The sequence below is a fragment of the Strix uralensis genome, chromosome 16, assembly GCF_047716275.1.
Source record: "Strix uralensis isolate ZFMK-TIS-50842 chromosome 16, bStrUra1, whole genome shotgun sequence".
NCBI lineage: Eukaryota > Metazoa > Chordata > Aves > Strigiformes > Strigidae > Strix > Strix uralensis.
The window spans coordinates 8,469,639-8,488,335 of NC_133987.1; the positions used below are offsets into that span (position 1 = coordinate 8,469,639).

The 18,697-nt window shown below is 42.2% G+C and overlaps 1 protein-coding gene across 1 annotated transcript in view; it reads left to right on the forward strand.

Annotated features, from left to right (window-relative positions):
• The first annotated feature begins 1,006 nt into the window (after positions 1 to 1,006).
• The window catches only part of GNA12 (G protein subunit alpha 12), a 44,402-nt gene continuing 26,711 nt past the window's right edge, over positions 1,007 to 18,697 (forward strand). Inside the window, exons 1-2 of the mRNA XM_074885712.1 lie at positions 1,007 to 1,785; positions 14,386 to 14,601. Of these exons, the coding sequence (XP_074741813.1) occupies positions 1,465 to 1,785; positions 14,386 to 14,601 (537 nt within the window). The 5' untranslated portion in view covers positions 1,007 to 1,464. The remainder of the gene's footprint in view (positions 1,786 to 14,385; positions 14,602 to 18,697) is intronic.

The window sequence follows — 18,697 nt, forward strand, 5'->3', positions numbered from 1 at the left end:
TGCAGCCAGAAGGTCTGGGATCCCAGCCGCTGCCAGGTGATCACATACCAGCTGCTTCCGAAAAGGTTTGGGTTTTTTTTCCCTCCAGTACCTAATCAGGAGACCGAGGGCATTTTCTTTCAGATGTGTACTTTGATACTTTAATCCCCTCCTCATCGACAGCCCAGCACTAGATTGCTTCAATATGCTTTACAAGGAATTACACCTGACATCAATCAAGAAATTAAATTTCATGCAGAAAACCACCCCACGGTGCCGCCCAGCGCCGGCACGGCAGAGGCCCCTCACCACCCACAGGTGGAAGCGCCGATGCCACAGGCCAAGGCCGCTGGGGAACAGCTCCCAGGGGCAGCGGAGCCTCAGGCTGCGGCCTGCAGACAGAAATCCTCACACGGCGTTAAAACCCGGCTCGGTGAGGCAGCACAGACGCTGAAGGGCCCTGACCGCGTGTACTCGTGTGATGGTGTCACGGTGACACAATTCTTTATGTCACCGCATGACTTCTGCGGCGTGACTGCTGAATCGCTCCGGTGTGAAATAACCCCCGCTGGTCGTTTTTTTTCCTCAGCACGTTATTAACGCCGTCCCCCGGTTACCGACGCTGAAGGGCCGGTCACAGACAGGCCGCAGCGTCCACCTCACGCCAACGGCCCAGGACGCGACGCGACGTGACGTCATGGCCCGCGCGGCGGTCCCGCCTTCTCCCACAGCGAGGCCCATGCCCCGCCCCCTGCCGGCCCGCCCCGCCCGGGGTCCCGCCCCCTCGCCTCTGATTGGTGCTTATCCCGCCTCTCGCGGGGCAGCCCCGCCTCCGTCCCCGCGCTGTCCCTCCCGGCGCTGCCGTGCCTTGAGCCCTGTCGCCCGCCTAACCCCGCCCCTCAATGTCAGCTTCTCCAATTGGAAGAGGGAGGCGTTGACCGGCACTCCTGTCGCCCAATGAGATGCAGTGTTGGCGGGGCGGGAGGGCCGAGCGGGCACCTCCCTCCGCAGGCGGCGGCGGCAGCGCTCCCCGAGTGCAGGGGCCGGGGGCTCCGCGTCCCCCCGCCCCGCCGCGCCTCAGCGGGACTGGAGGCGGCCGCTGGCTGAACCCGGGCTGAGGGGCTCGGGGACGTCTTCCCGCCGCTCCCCGACCCCGCGGCGTCCTCTCGCCGCTCGGAGAGGAGTGGGGCGGCGGTGCCCCCTCTCCGGGCAGGGCCTGCGGGCCGCGCCCCGCCGCCGCCGCCACCCCTCCCCCCGGCCGGCCGGCCGGCCTCCCTGGGCCGCACCCCGCCTCCCCTCCCTCCGCAGCGTCGCCCAGCCGAGCCGGGAGAAGGGGAATGGGCGGTCCCGGCCCTTAGCCCCCGGCTGCGGCTGCTGCTGCTCCTCCTCCCGGGTCCCAGCGTCTCGGCGGCCTCCGCCCGATGCTGGCGGAGCTGGCTGGGGTCTCCGCGGCGTTGTGAGCGCTCCCGCCGTCCCGCAGCCGCCATGTCCGGCGTGGTGCGCACCCTGAGCCGCTGCCTGCTGCCGGCCGAGGCCACGGGCCGCGCGGGGGAGCAGCCGCGGCGGGAGGGCAAGGAGCGGAGCCGCGATGCGGAGCGGGAGGCGCGGCGGCGGAGCCGGGAGATCGACGCGATGCTGGCCCGGGAGAGGCGGGCCGTGCGCCGCCTGGTCAAGATCCTGCTGCTGGGCGCCGGCGAGAGCGGCAAGTCCACCTTCCTCAAGCAGATGCGGATCATCCACGGTCGCGAGTTCGACCAGAAGGCGCTGCTGGAGTTTCGGGCCACCATCTACGAGAACATCCTCAAGGTGAGGGGCGGGAGGGGGCCCCGGGCGGGGAGGAGGGGGTGGGGAGCGACGGCTCCAGTCGCCGTCGCCCGGAGCCGTCGAGGATGGAGGCCGGCGCCGACGCATCCACGGCGGTTTGGGGAGTTTGGGCCGAGCCCGGAATCACCGTCGGAAAAGGATGTGAGCTCGGCCGGGGCTCCGCCGCACCTCCCCGGTGCACCCCCCGCCTCTCCGGGGAAGGGGTTTCTGTGGTGCAGGTGTTTCGGAAGGCGTGTGCCTTTTGTGCGGCTGCCCGGCGGGCTGCGGGAGGCGAGGCTCTGTGGGGCTCCAAGCGTTATCCGTCAGAAGGCCTCGATGAAGAAAGCTCAGAGGAAACTTCCCTGCAAAGGGGATTGAGAAAAGCTTTGTGGGAACGCAGAGGAAAGAGGATATAGGTGTGGCCTGCGTTCTGGAAAAAACATTATGAGGGCATCCTCGAAGTCAGAATTTGAGAAACTTCAAAATTTGAAGAAATGAGGAGGACTTTCCGTGCCTCTGCTAAATGCCCTGAGTCTATGTGCCTCGAGATGGGATGAGAAATGGGTGCTTGTATAGATGTGGCTGCGAGTGATTGTTACTCAGCACCTCTTTAGAAATAGGGGAGCGTAGGCCCGTAGAGTTGGGTAGTGTGGGATGTTATCAAGCATAGCACTGAAGTGGAAATAACTTTATTTTGGTACCTTTGCAAAAAAGTTCTTGTTCAATGTGTGTGCAGGCTTTACAGTGCTGGTAGTATATTTCTCTAATGACTGGAGATTATAAAGGCAGAGCCTACAGATTATAAAGGTAGAGCCTACAGACAGAGCCTTTGGTCTACAGACATTTAAGGAAAATCAGCCTTGGCAAATACTGTTTCTCTCTGGGAAACAAGCTTTGATGCCCTGTGCAGGTAGAAGTGATTGTATTTCAGAAAATACCTAAAGATGCATAAAAAGCTCACTTAAGAATATCTCTATCTCTTCATAATCTTCCTCTAAAAGATCTGCTACTTTCTTGCCTGTATTTTTCTGTAGGACAGTCTCCATTCTTAGGTGGGCATGGATTTGTGAGGCTCTAAGATTTCATAGAAAATTAAAGAAAGGGAACTGTGCAAGTTAAGGATAACAAGTTACTTCCGAATTTTCAGATTTGGTTTTTAAATTGAAGTTTTATATGCACTTAATGGGCACACACATACAATGGCTCTTGTTTCTAAGCATGCTGCTATTCCATGAAGGGCTTTTGCTTCTGTTACGGAACAGGAAAATTGTTGACTAATTTTCTTTTCCTTTTTTTGTCCATTTTCAGAATTGCAGGAGCCCATTAACTGCAAGAAAGTTGAAGCTTGGAAGCTTCTCTTTCATTGTAGTTGTGTGAGCAAAGAGTGTTACAAGTTTTTATCTATACACGTAGAAGTAAGGAGTCTTATTTTAGAGGTCTTAATGCTTACTTTGGTACTGCCAGTGATTTATTTGTTACTGCTACTGATTTAAAGTAGTAGCAGAGGCTTTTAAGGAAGCAGTTTGTGAAAACAGAAAAAATCCAAGACTCCTTCCTCTTTAAGTTATCTAAGCAATACTAGTTATGGTAAAATGTAATATGTATGCAGAAGGTATAGAGCTTTCAGCAGTAGAACTTGGTGTGCTTTGGAAAGGAAAATAAGCATCTTCATCTTGTAGTAGGGGAGACAGAGTTTTGCACTTGAAACACTTGTCTGTTGGATGGCTTTGGGCAAATTTGTAGAACTTGAGTAGAATTCAGGTCCTCAAGGTAGCAGTCAAGTATTCTGATTTCAAGATGGGTAGTTAACAACACTTCTTGGTATGTTGTTAGCTGAAGACCTTTTTAAGCCTCCTAATAATCAAACTAAAATCGGGAAGTGTTTTTAAAGTGCGTTAATATGGTTCAGCAGATTACCCTTTTGGCCTTGCAGTTGATGATTTGGGAGCGTTAGGTTAGGCTACCCTTCTAGGCACATGGATCGCATCTGTCTGACTCTTCCTTCTCTTCTCCAGATGACAGAGATGGCTCTTGCATATAAGAATAGTGTTTACTCTTCACGTATAGGTTTTGGGCAATGGCTCAGGAGTGGTCTCCATGGAAGGAGTTTGCAGAAGGAGAGAGAGCAAACAAAGGGAACTAAATGAGTTTTCTGGTGGGAAGGAGTTCCAAGACTGGAGTGTGGGGAGAAGGCAGTAGATGTTCTGTTTGTGTTTTGCTCATCTGAAGGAAACCTAATAACACCTTGATATTCTGCCATAATCATCAGGAAGGAATCAAATACCAAGACAGAATTACAGGGCGTTCAAAACAGTGATGTTGTCAGTGCATTTATTTTAGGATAATTGTGTAATACTTTCTTGTATTAAACTTCTGTGGATAACCATAAGATGTTTCAAGTAAACTTATTTTACTACTTTAACGATGCAAATTGTCAAGTGAACCTGATTGCTATTCTTTCTATAATATTTAGACTACAGGTTCTTTTCACTTTTTCAGGAAGTTCAGACTAGAATGATCATCCATTAAGACTAAATGGAGAGGAGATCACCATGTATCTAACTTATAAGAAAATATATAAGATTAATTTTTATAATATGATATGTGGACAACGTGAAATCGAATAGCATATAAATCTGACGTTGTGAAGTACAGCTGCAGCAACCTTAGCCCCTTTTTCTACACAGTTCTCGGCATGGTCAAACAATGGTTCTGTTAAGCTTCTACAACACTGAGATCTGAGTTAGAAATGCAGTGTAAATCTCTGGGATTAAATGGTCAATTTTCATTTTCCAACCATGACTAAACTTCTCTCTGAAGGAGGAGGATTACTACTCTCTCAATAGTGCTTGATAATTCTAAAGTGCTTATTGCAGTAGTATTTAGGCAGTCTGTACAGCTTATGGAGAATGAAGGAACTGATTCAGAGAGCAGAACCTGAAACCTCTTTGAAAATAACAGTGCTATGTATGAACTGACATTGTCAGCTTCCACTTTATTTTGAGTTTTCAGCTTCTCACTTTTCTGATATCTTCTTAATGCTGAGTTCTTTCCTTACCCTGTTCGCTCTGTTTCTCATCCCCCACTTCAGGAAACCCTAGTTAGAAACAAAATGCTGAAATGAAGTAAATCTATGATACAGAATTTACTTTTCCATTTAGTACAGGTGATGGTTCAGGGCCTTGCTAGCTTTTTCTGGCATTTGTGGGATGGTCTTCAAATACATTAGTTTTGCTTTGGTTTAAGGTAAATAGTCATCGGTTAACTAGGGTTTTGCTTGTTAATCGAGGCTAAGTTTCAAAGTAACTTTTTGGAACTTTTTGATGATTGAAGTGAAAAGCAGTAGTGTTAATGTTCTGGTATGAGTACACAGGCTTCATGACTTTCGCACACCCACCTGGAAAAGGAAAGTGGATAGGACAGGGCATGCTGCTGCAGCATGAATTTTAAGGCAACTCTTGGATATACAGAGAAACTTGGAAAACTTTTGTGTACCTTAAGTTTCAAATCGAAGAAATGGCTGGTGGTGTTACATGAGCATTTCGATGCCTTCCAACTGTAGTTGAAGGGATCTTTTGATAACTTCCAAAACAGATGGGTTGGCCTTGCTATTCTAGTTGCTTCCTTTGATAATAGTTAAAGAGCTTAGATACTTGATGAATCATGGCTCTGATGTTCCTTGTCTAAATGTTTTTTTTGTTTCAAGTATGAGAATATCATGCTGCTTGAAAAAACCCAGTTTAGCTGCGTAAGAAAATAATTAATCTACAAGCACCAGAGTGGTACTTGCACCAGCTTGTTTGGGAGATTTCAATCTGAAGAGAGAAAAAAATTCAGCTTTTAAAAGCCTAAAGTATAATCTGTTGAGTTTTTTGCTAATGTTAGCTTCTATGTTGAAAATGAGAAGGCCAGCTCAAGGTTTCGATACATGTGTGTTTTCTTGTTGTCTGTGGCCTGAATTGTGGTGATTGACTAAGGAATTGAAAAGCCTGGAATTGTGGTGGAGAGGAGTACTCAGGAAATGGTGTGTTACTTCATTTGTGGGCTCTGAGTGGGGAAAAAACAACCAAAGATTTTGGACATGAAAACTCCCTGGGGATATATCTTTGGGACTTTTGAGTGCAGTTGCAATACACGTGGCATACCCAAAAGCATTTCTTCTTGACAGCTTGAATATGAGTGGCAGTAAAGCGGGCAAAATGAGTAGCCTGTGCTGAAGTCCATTTTAAGAAGTTTGGACTTCTGCAACCAATACTAAACCTGGACTCCTGCTGCTTCATTGTTGCAGGTATTTTCTGTACCCTGAATGGGCTTATGTTGTGTTTATGGTCTCTGACCCTAAGTGTCATTGAAAAACAAAACAAGAAAACTCGCAACTTGCAGGTTTCAGTCAGGTACAGATACAAACTCTGGGAAGTGGGAAAAGAATATTCCTCAATTTAGTTGGGAGCTACACTTTGTATTCAAATTGCCTAGTCATTTGTAGTGCAAGCGTATTTCTTCTAATAGCCTACAAATGAAGAGAGAATACATATTTCCATTATGTGAACTCTTGTTATTCTTTAAATGGACTTGACTACGCATTTCCTTGGGTTTACATGCAAACAAATTTGGTAACCTGTTAGGAGGTGATGATAGCGACACTCAGTTACTCCAGAGTTGGGATCTAGCTATACTTGTAGTTGGTCGCAGGACAGTGTCAATCTCATTTCTGCTGGGACAGTTTCTTTTAAAAGGAGTGACAAGGAGAATACTCTAGGAACTGTGACTAATTAGGAGCTTTCCCATTGAATTTAATGTAGAAGTGCTAAATTTCTGTGATAGAACTGGTATTTAAATCTGGTTATCTTTGTTTTTTGCTTTTACTGTGTAGTGGTTCTTTTAATATGAAAAATAATATTCCCCAAATTATGTAGAAAATAAACAATCCTTATGAATCTTGTTGGTCTAACTGTTCTGGGTTCATTTAATCAATTAAACTCTTACTAACTTCCAGTTGATGTATGTTCTGTGTCTTAAATACAAATTCTGTCAGCTCTGGTGGTCTTTTTGCATTTGGGGTGTCTTGTCTGGGCTAGGAGAGAGCAATCTACCTTCATCATGGTCGATAGTGGAAGAGGAGTAATGGTCAATAATAAATGATAAATATTCATTGTTGTTCCAAAATAGAGTTTACAATGCTCTTGTGATGTAGTCATTAGTATTGCAGAACATGAGTTAGTCCCTGGAGACTGTAGACACATACTTTCATGTTTTCCAGACAGAAGTTTAGTCACTTGAGTGACTAAATTTGGGAGCTTATATTCAGTTGGTTGAGTATACATATATTTTTATGATTAATTTGGAAACAGTATTGGCAAAGAAATCAGCAAATTGTGCTACTAATAATGTTTACAAGAAAGCTTTGGAGCAAACTAGTACAAATCGTTTGAAAAAGTAAGTTCAAGACTAATTACAATAGGAGAAAAAGCTAGAAGGAATCGGAGGCTGTAGAGTTTCCAAATGAGCTTCCTTCACTTGTATGAGTTTTTCACCCGTGTGGGAGTGAGGAGCTGGTCTTATCCTAATGTTGAAGGCCCCCTCTCTCTACCCTTCCCTTCTGTCTAAGCACATCTGCTGGATACTGTGGCAGTATATCTGAGGGCAGCATGACAGGATCTTGCCAAACCTGATGGGGATACTTTTGGAACTGCAAATGCTGCTTCTGCTCCATTGAAAACGTGAACTAGATATTAGTATGATGGTCTCAGGAAAAGGAGAAACCTGGTAATGTAATTCTGAAAGCTCAGAACTTTAAGGTCCTGCACACGTCATCACCTCTGAGGTCGTCATCTCTCTGCTGCAAGTAAAGCTTGCAGTGAGAGTATTTTCCTTCTGCTGCATTTATCATAATTTTGCTGGATTCAGTCAAAGACAAGGACTCTTTTTCAGACTTTTCAGACAAGCAGACATCACTGCTGCTCCCAGTTCAGAGATTCAGTGGCTAATCCAAACGTTTCTTAATGTTTGTGTTCCTGTGGACTAAGTAAATGACATTTCCCCTTTGTTCCCATTTTTTATTTGTGTGTTGGGCTGTAAGGTAGGTCATCTTTACTGTTTACCCTGCTCTCACCTGGGTGGCACTGGAGAATGTGAATGGTGAAAATACATGCATAACTGGTGAGCCTTTTTGTTGTCTAACTGGTGCTGCTCCGACCCCTACCCTTTTGTCTGTCTCACAGCAAACTAATATAGGTAGTGGAAATCACTTTTTATATAAATGACTAGGCTGTTGGTGATGTCTGCTCACTGGATTGGCTTGTGGGCTCAGACAAATGACAAACCTATCAGACAGGAGAGGGTGGAACTACACTATCAGGAAAGATGCTCCTTTTGATGGTACCTAGTTGTTAGACTGACTGTTCTGTCATGTGCAGCCTTATCCTTAATGACATTGGGATCTTGGCTGCTGCTTGGCTATAACATTCCAAGGACACAGATCAAATAAAAACACCATTAATGCTTTTATGATAGCATGCTGTAAAAATCTGATTGTCTTGCTATTACTTTGTTAGATCACCTTCTTCCCACTGTCCCAGATGGCAATTTAAAAAAAGTGCATGCAACTATATTTGCAAACACTGACAACTTTATTTTTAAAAATCGTATTTGAAAATGTCTTTTTTAGAAGGTTAAGAGATGTTTTCTAAAAATACAAGTAGGTTACATTTTATCATCTTTCTTTACTTGCCAGTAAGCATTGCTGCTGAAGAGTCCGGTCCCATCTATGGCTGTGTGATTCAGCTTTCTCTGTCTTGTATTGGCACCAGTGATCGCAGAGCTGTTGCAGTTTTTTGGTACAGTTAAACTTGCCAGCCTAGCTGGACCTGTGTTCGTATTGCTGCATCACTCTGTACTGTTCCACTGGCATAAAGGGGCTGTTAGAAATATCTTGTTGAGGTGGGAGCACTCTGTTTGGTATTAGCTCAGATTTATATTGGTCTCTGTGAATTGTGATCCCCAGACTCTGCCAGTTCCTTCTCAACAACGATGAGGAAAAGCACACAGTAGGAAACAGGTTTGAATCTCCCTGTTGCCTGCAATGGTCATGTTGGTTTACACCCAGGCGAAGACAGTATTGCCTGTTTGCTGTGACTTGGAGTCCCCTGATCAAGTATTCAGCAGTGATCAGCACTTCTCTTGCAACAGCAATATACAGTAATATACAGATGCTGGAGATAGAGGGCTTTCCCTCTAGAGCAGTGTATTAATGGTAAAAACTTAAAAAGTAGCTGCTGCAGTATTTCACGTGTAACAACAGTTACTCTGTTGTCTGTGATCTCATACCCACTAGTAGTTCCTTAAAATTATTTTGAGAAAATGCACTGTAGGAGACTTTTCTATTTGTATACAAACTCTAAGTAGTTTTGCAAATTCTCTCTAGACACTTGACTACAATAATAAAATCTTTTGATCCCGTGACTGCTGGTCTGTGCATGGAAGGACCTGCCCTTGCTTACGAGCGAGGGCCCCCCAAACCTATTGTTTCCATTGTGTGTTTGGTGCTTAACTGGGGTGAGTTCACTCGGCCTCTGAGTTGGTCCATTTGGTGAAAGGTGCGAGATTTTAAGGATAACGGATCCTTCAAGTACTGGAGTATGTAAATAATTTAAAATGTGAATGTTGTGTTTAATGTAGTAGTGTAACTACTGATGTAAGATATTTTTAAATCAAGCTGCTCTGCAACGTTTCTTTTCATGTATTGGCAAGCATCACTGGCTTCAAGTGACATGAGCTGGTGATAACCTTTTTAATAATTCCGGCAAGATCACTTTATTATTTTAAAATGCAAGATGACCTGGATATTTTTTTTCCAAAGCTAGAATGTTTTCAAAAGTAAAGGAGACAAAAAATATATTTGAGTCAGTCCTAGTAATGAGCATTTGCGCAAATGCTCATAAAACCTTCATACTGCTGGTGAGTAGCAAACATTCTGCTTAGTGCCTAACAGCTGTGCTCTGTCAGGCCAAGGATCTAGCGCTTTGTCTCTGACATGAAAAAAAAACCACAACCAAAAACGGGTACAAGAACAAGGCAATGTGATACTTTGGTATACTCCTCCACTTATTGGCAGCCTTTGGTTTTGGAAACTTCTTGAGCCAGGAGCTGCATCTGGAATGTAATTGAATAGTCCTCTTTGGACCTTTCTTCCATCAATTTGTCTTGATTGCTTTTTGAATCCATTTATAGTTTTGGCCAACATCCTATGTAAATGAGTTTGTCACTGGGGGGTGTATAGAAAAACCCCTTCTTTTAGTTTAACTTCTGTTTGATAACTGTGTTGCTGTACTACTCATTCTTATGTAGCAAGGGGCATGGAAAGAAGAGTCTCTTTCTACCCTCCTTCTCCAATTCATTTGTAATTTCTGTGGTTTCCTGGTATATCGTGCCTTGGTTATCTTTTTTCAAAACTGTGGATTTCTAGATCTCTTTAGTGTGTTCTTCTGCATAAGATACAATACTTCATGAGTTAGATCGCATGTCACACTCTTGTTACACCTTTAATTGTGCTACCCTATCTCCACTCAGGTTTTGTGTGTGCCAATTATTAGGAATGGAACGAAGAATATCCTTTTTTCCCCTCCTTAACTGGTGCTTCCAGTATGCTGCTGTTTTGCCATTTTCTAATGCCTGACACTATCCTTATCTGTGAATTTTAATTCTTTCCATCTGTGCTTATTCTGGGTCCTGCTTTGATTACAGCACAAAAGCTTTAAATCAGTTGAACTGTTCAGAAGTTTATTTCATATCAAAAGCTGTTGCCATATTTTTTTTCCATATTCCAAATTTGAAAACAGCACGGTAATTGACCATATTCAGTCTTCTGAATGAAAGAGAAAATTGACATTTTCTATAGTAGTAGAAAATCAGAAAAACTGTCATAGCAGTGTTGAGAAGGTTTACTGTGAAATGAGCACTGCAGTGGAAATAGTCTGGTGCTACCTTCCTTATTAGAGCTTGGGAGGTAGTGTTGTACATTTAATAAGACTTGGTGGGTTTTTTCTTATTAGTACCAATGGTGTCTTAGTCCAAATTCCATTTTGATAAATATACTTTATTATTAAATATATTACACTATTCTGCTTATTCTATAATAAATGGAAATTCTTGGAATTTATTTAAATTTAATCTTCTAAGTGAAATCTTTACCTCTGGGCATCAATAGTACCTATAAACTTTTAAGCAGTTTTACTTGAGGATAGAAGTGACTCTCTGGCTATCTCCCATGATGGTCTTTTTGGAGAAAAAAGATACAGAAAGTGTTTTGAATGTGTTTCTGGAAGGAGGGAACCTTTCCTATGGTAACTTGTTCTGTGGGGGAATGGGGCAGGGATTATCAAATGCTCATTGTGGCTGCAAAAAATAGTGTAAGCAGTAACTCTGTATTGCTATTCTCACATTTCATGGGCTCTAAATTTGGCGGTTCCTCTGTTTCTCCTCATCTTTCTGACATCTGCTTGTAGCATCTATGGAACTGTTCTGCAGAGATGGAGAAATGTTTCGATTCACTTCAGATGGAGAAAAGTCTAGATTCACTTTACTGGGGATCTTGCTGAGTCACAAATACTCTTAACTGCTAAGAGCTGAGGGGAAGAAACATTGGCTATTTTACTTGTTATGTAAAGCTTTTACTCCTGGTGCATTTTAGGTGTATATCTCAAAGCTGGTGTGTTCTACAAATTCTGATTTTTTTTTTTTTTTTTGAGAAGTGCTGTTCCTGTGGTTATGCATAGGACAGCATTCCTGCTAAGTCATTTCCTGGATTTATGTTCTTCATTCAGTCTTTAAACTTGACCTTCTACACATGTCTATATATGTCTGTTTTGTCAGTGCTAATGGTGACATCTCTACATCTGAATCTGCCACTTGGTCCCAGATTGGGCTCTGTATGTGATTCGGTGGCAACCATTTCTTGCTCAAACAGAGGAAGGTGCTGATGCTACAAGCTCCCTGTGGGTGACCTTACAGTAGTTAATGCACTCTCATAGGGTCTGTGAGGTCTAAGTTTAGTTCCCTCTCTTGCCCCAGGGAGATCCAAACCTGCATTTGCAAGGAGCAGCAGCCAGCAGATAAGTGACTATTCTGGGACAGGAGCAGTCTCTACGCCCTTGGTTGAAACTCTCTTTTGTGGTTCTCTCCAAACAAATGATGAAACTTTCCTTAACAACAGTCTCTTGAGATCCTCCATATTTCCAGTGGGAGCAGAAAAAGGCAAAGCAACAGTGTGGGGAAACCCGAGCCTGAGGTCCCGGTGCCGCTTTATCCAAACAGGAATTGTGCAGTCTTGCAAACCCTCTGAAGGGACTGCGGCAGCTGTGAGATGGGGAAGGGTTAAATCAGTCTGAAAGCTGTAAGATGGAAAAGCCGGAGCTGAGCTGAGTGGCTGGGGGAGATGGTTACAGAGAGCTGGAGCCAAAGCAGGTGAAAGGTCAGAGCTGGCCTGTGTGGGCTGGGAGCTCTGGAAGGGCCCAAGGGTGGGGAGATGGGGATTGCCAGCCAATTAACCATTTCTGTTCATAAACACTTCTTGCTGAACAGAAACAAACCTGGCATTAAATACTTAGAAATAGCAGAGTCTCACCAGGCTCAGTTACCACAGTGCTTTGGAAAATCTTGCAGTTCTCGACTGGGGTTAGGGGGGAGCTGACACTGACTTTGAATTGCAGCCGGGAGGCTGTTCTGTGCAAGTGATGGGTTTGCAGAAGTGTCTAAGGTCGTGAGATGTCGTGCAGGCATCTGCTCTTCAGAGACAGAGCCTTAGAAGTGTTTTTCCTTCATGCTTACACTTGTTAACACTGTTTGAATAATGCAAATCTAAAGACTTCCATTAATAAAGGAATAAATTCTGTAACTAGGAATGAAAGTTGGCTTTTTGTCTGTATGACAGGGTTACTAGATAGTTATGTCTAGAATTTAAAACAGCAGTTTGTAAATATTCAATTTTCATCTTTTCATGGTATTGTGGAAATATATTCTCTACTTTATAAAAAGAAAGTAACAATCACTACAGAATTATAAATATTTACATTTTTGGGAAACTGCACTTCAGGAACACTGTTACATAGTGACAATTACGATGCTTTGCTTTGAGTTCCAGTTCTGTGACGCTCACACTAAGTTGCTTCTCACTTGCCTCTCCAATCTTAATTTCCACTGGGAAAGTTACTGTTCTTGTTGTATGGTGCTGTTAAAGGACTGGAGAGGTGAAAGGTTCAAGTGCTAAGAAAACATACGTACACTCTTAATAGCTTAAAGTATGCAAAAAAAAATCAGTTCAGTAATGTGGAGGTTCATGTGGAAACAAAACTTCAGTTTTGTTTTTTATTTATTTTCATAAACTGTAAAACCAAAGATCAACACAATGAGAAAAGTAGTTTAATATTACACAGATTTTACTTGTGAATTAGATGGTGCTTGAGATGCTAAGCACCATTAACAGATCTATCTATTATTAAAATGGTGCTTACTGTTGAGAAATAACTCTTGGCCATCTGAAGCAATTTAGTATAGGTGTAGTTAGATTCAAGACTGAAGTTTTAAAGTTACTTAACTTCATATGTTTGGCTTGTTGCCATGAATATGAAACTAAGTTTCCATAAAAACTGCAAAATGTGAAATTAAGCAGTCTCAGTAGTCCTGAGTTAAATTTGAGAACTAGATCACTTTCCTTCCAGATTTTTTTTTTCAGAATTAGAGTACCAAAACCTACCAGTCATAACATCTTAGCAAATGTGTGGCAAGTTCAAAAAGTAAGCTGATGCTGATGGAAAACTGCACCTGCTTGAAATATAAGCAATGTCTTCAGTCTTTTTGCTGCTGGGCTTTCCTACTGGAGACAACCATGTGGATGAAAGTGTCTCAGTGGAAGATGTTCATTTACAGCAAACTTTCAAGAAATCTGTAAAGTTGGGTAGCTGTGTTGTATAGCATCCAAACAGATCGTGTCAAAATTGTGCTTCACAGCAACATGCTTTTTGATCTTGCTAGTTTGGTATTGCTGTCTGTCTTACCTAAATGTTTAACTAGTTGGTGGATGCATACAGCACTAGAAGTTACTAAGTATCCTCAAATTTTGGGCACTTAATATACTTCACTTCACCAGAATATACAGTATGTTCTTTCAACAATATTTTTTTAATGCTTTTTGGATCTCCTAATGGTTGAGAAAACTAGTATCCTTTTTGATCTGTAAAAATGCAAAGAGAAAGATGGAAGAATATGGTTTTAGGCATGGTGTTACCTTCAAAACTACAGCTATGAGGATCATACCTTACTTTCCAGATACTTTTCTTAAGCATTTGATGTTTACTTTTATTATCTGTTGGTAGTATTCCTTGTTGCAACTAGCTGTTGCTGCTATTTATATATTTTTTTTCCACCTGGAAAAATACATTTTGACTCAGATGTTGCAATAAACAATGTTTATGATTCTCTCCTGAGTTCAGTCTCACCAGAATAGTGTTTAAAAAAAAAAAAAAAACCAGCTTCAAGTACCTCTGAGTCCTTGTTCTTTTACACTTCAGTCATTTTATCACTGACTTTCTTATCTGAATCATTCTTTAGGGCTGCAGGGTTCTGGTTGATGCACGGGACAAACTGGGGATCCCTTGGCAGTACACCGAGAATGAGAAGCATGGAATGTTTTTGATGGCTTTTGAAAACAAAGCTGGAATGCCCATAGAGCCTGCCACCTTCCAGCTGTATGTACCCGCACTGGGTGCGCTCTGGAGGGATTCGGGAATCAAGGAAGCCTTCAGCCGTCGGAGCGAGTATCAACTGGTGAGTACATCCATCTTCCCGGTGGGAGGAAAAAAGTTCCCTGTTGTATAAATCTCTCTTCAGTTGAAAGATTGCTTGCTACATGCAAGACTTAGCTATTATATGAGCTGTTTGTAGTAATGCTGTAAATCTGAGCGCTTCAGCAGCAGAAACAAGTGGTAATAGGAGCCAAACTTGAAAAACTACATGGCAATAAGAGGGAGTGGAAAAGTGCACATGACTGGATAAACTGGAAGAGCAAGAGGAACCAAAAAAGGCAGGAATTGGTTGAACTAAAAATATTTTAGCAGCTCAGTAGGTCTGTTCATAGTAGGTCACTGATGAAGGCACACTTAATTTGTAGCTTTCCAGTCCTGCCAGCTTGCACTGTATTGAAACTGGCAAACTATTCCTGCATGCAGATCTTTTGAAGTGAATGCAACACCCATTCTGGCTGCTGCTATTTGACTGTTTCTTTTCATCCTGACGTCTGCAAGTGAAACTTGGATAAGCAACTGAAAGATGACAGTGAGCGTAAAAATGTGCTATCTTCCTTGCTTTCTTGTTATTAGGTCTTCATGCTCTTGTGCCAAAATAGCTGCACTTCTGGTGTGGAATATGTTTCTGACAGCTGTTCATAATCCACTCCTTACTATTCCTATGTACAAGATGGAGATGCTTTTTTTTCTCTCTTTTTCTTCCCTGTTCAGTGAAACAAGGTACTGATCCATGCACCTAGTACCATGGTTACTAGTTTTTGGAAAATTATATGGGATGATTTCCTAATTGTTCTAATAAATGTATCTTTATGATTTTAGCATATTAATTATGCTTCAATCTGCAGGTAGAATTCTTTGTTTTGGGTGTTCTGTTCCCAAATTGCATTCAGCTTTTTTTTTTTAAAAAAAAAAAAAAGGAAGAGAGACAGATAAAGGTGAAATTCTTCATACCTGCATATGTTATCAATGTTTAATTAGAGGAGCTAGGCAGAGGATAGAAACAAAGGAACTCTATATAGCTAAAGGAAAACTAGAGAAATTCAGTAGTGAAATTCTTCTTTGTTTCTTCACACTGCTCCTCTAGTGTCTAATACTGTGGGTTCTCTAGTGTCTAATACTGTAGTTAAACTCATGTTACAGCCCTTGGGTACTCATCTGTCTCCACTAATAAGATGCCTATTTGAGGCTTGTTGCATATCTTTTGAAATCTGTCTCTGAAGTATCCTGAGACTGCTAAATGAATGGCTAAAGAATAAATAAAATGGCTAGGTTAAACTGTCACAGGATGATTGTATAAACCTCACTTCCTTAGGCTAAAAGTGTACCAATTTCCATGTTACAGCACTGGGGGTGGGGAGGAGGATGTACAGTGGGGAGAGAAGATAGATTAATTGTTCCATCATTCCTAGCATCTGTAGACACAGACTAAGACTTTACTGTTTTAAGCACTGTTCAAATGTGGAATAAAAAGATGGTTCATGCCACAGGGAACTTGAATTTAACATGAGACAACTACTAAGAGAATCCGGTATAGTAAGCAATAATTGCATCAGCAGCCTGTTAAGATTTTTTTTTTTTTTTTTTTTCTGGGAAATGGTATGATCAAGCATGGGTTTTGTTTTTAGGGAGAGATTCAGATTGGATTCATGTGGGAGGTTTGTTCCTGTACTGGTTAGCAATAAAATTGCATCAAACTGGAAAAAGAAATGTAGTTTGTTGAATAAATAGCATTCCAAGACTAGTAGGCCTACCTCTGCATTCTCTGGCTTTAAGGATTAAACAGGAAATACCAAAAAATAAAAAAGCCCCACAAAAACCAAGCATACAGGCGTGCAAGTGATCATTTAATATGCTGTCATCTTCAACATCATGGTATAGCTCTGTCATGCATCTTTTTGGATGGCATTCATATAACCTGTCAAATGCTAGTGGGACAACCGGAACTGCTGCAGGTACCAGAACTGTGAACTTGTAGTGCAACAATACAGTGTGTCACAGAAATACTGTGTAACTCGGTCCCACTGCATGCGTCTGTGGCACTAACACCTTGAAAATCCTGGGTGCGGGTGCTATTATTTTGCTGTGCAGGCTGCATCATCAGGAGATTCTAAAGTACCTTAATTGTAATAAAAAGCACTTACTGCACAAAAGTTTTTAAAATGTAATAGATTGTTCTCGAGGATACAAATGGTGCTTCTGGATTGATCGCTAAACAAATTAAGACCTTAATAACTTGAACAAGTTTCCATTCCTCGCTTCTAGGTTTGAAGGAAGTCTGATCCCCTGAGTACATGGGGAATAGCAGCAGTACCATTTCTGTTTAAAAAAATTTTTTTTTAACTGCAGAACTTTTTAAAGGAAGCAGGTGGTTTAAGGAGATGCCTTTATTTATACTTGCATATGATGTGTGTAAACCCATACCTTCATTTAGTTTAAACCCTTGCTGGATATAGCCTCATGTAAATAAATAAGCCAGATATAGTGGACTCTGAGAAAATAAATCTTTTCTGAACTGATTTTAACTAAGACTAAAGAAAACCTCTGCATCAGCACTCCCTTTCTTATTTAGTATAAATGAGCTATTAAATGGAATATGCTTGGTTTGAACTGAATTTATTATCTTTAATAGTTTTAAAATCATCACCGGAATTTGAAGCTTTACATTACTATGATCTTTGTGAATGTTTCTGGACAATGTGTGAAATAATGACTTTTCTCGGCACTAGCATTTTCTTCACCCAGGTCTTACAGTCAATGGAGCACCAGCTCTTTTTATTATTGTTGTTATTTTGGCTTGTAAACTGTAGGATTATATTGGTCTGCTTTTGAACTGTCTGTATTTCTTCAGGAAGATATGTGACTTTGTTTAAAAACATGTTGGTTGGTTAACTAGAGCTGAAAATTGCAACGTGCAGGTGTCTTCCTATGGTCTGTAAGGCTAAGCTTAATGACTGACTCAGCAGTAGCAGACTTGTTGAAAGAAAATGGCTCTGACCATAACCTCATACAATCTGAAAACTTCTTCTCTGGGACCACAGAAGCTGCCTCTGGGCATTTCAGTGTTTTCTGCTTCATATTCAGTGCCTAGAAGTGCTGGCTGTAAATCTCTGTCTGGGTCTTTGAGCATTTCAGAAGTGAGTGGGTGGATTCTACAATAGCAGGGTGGTTTTTTGCTTTTTTTTCTTCACCGTCTTTCTTAAAGCAGACTGCCCAATTACACTTTCTTCTCACAAACATCAGCCTCTCGTTCTTCCTCCGCCTCAGCCTGTCCCCACCGACCAAAGTTCCTCTGTTCCTTGTATGCAAGCCAAGTAGTTTGGGGACAAAAGCTTCATTGTATGTTTGGTTACATTGTCACGTCTGTCCTCGTTTTTTAACTACTAGAATAGGAATTCCTTTGTAATCAGTATGTGATTCTTCTCTCTTCTCCCTTGCCCTCATTATCCTACCCCAGTTTCTGTCTGTATGTTAGAAAGGAATACATTTATCATGTGTCTCAATGTCTTGTAACATTTTTTCTTTTGAGGTTGCCGTGGTAGTTTGGGCAACTGGGTGTTAATTCTTCATTGCCAGCAGGTGGAGACAAATTCTATTTTGAATGGTGGCTTGGAGAAAGGACCTTGGGATTTCGGTTATGATCAGTTTGAGCCTAATAACAAGTGTTTGGTTGTTCAAGTGCATGTATATGCAAGCTTTTTTGCACCCATAAATGATGTTTCCTTTCATGTCATAAACGTGAGACTGTGGCCAAGGTAGGAATTGCTTTGGTCAGGTGGTTTCTGTTTTGGTGGTGGCTTTCGGTTGTGGGTTTTTTTTTTTCTTCCTCCCTGGTCTCTAGTGGGAGAACATGTGAAGCCATTCACTTCTGTTTTAATGTGTCCAGAACAAACAAAATCTGAAGCAGGGTTAGGTACTTGTTTGACTTCTTGCAACTTAGCATGCTTCATATCATTGTGGGTATAGATGGGATAAATAGGGCTTGTCAGGCAAGAAAATGATACTTCTGTCATGGTCAGAACAGATAGATATTGTGTGCTAGCGCTGTTATAGAGCTTAAGCTGACAATGAGCAGATCCACAAAGGCCATCATCTGGTTTCATCAATTCTTAAAGCAAAAT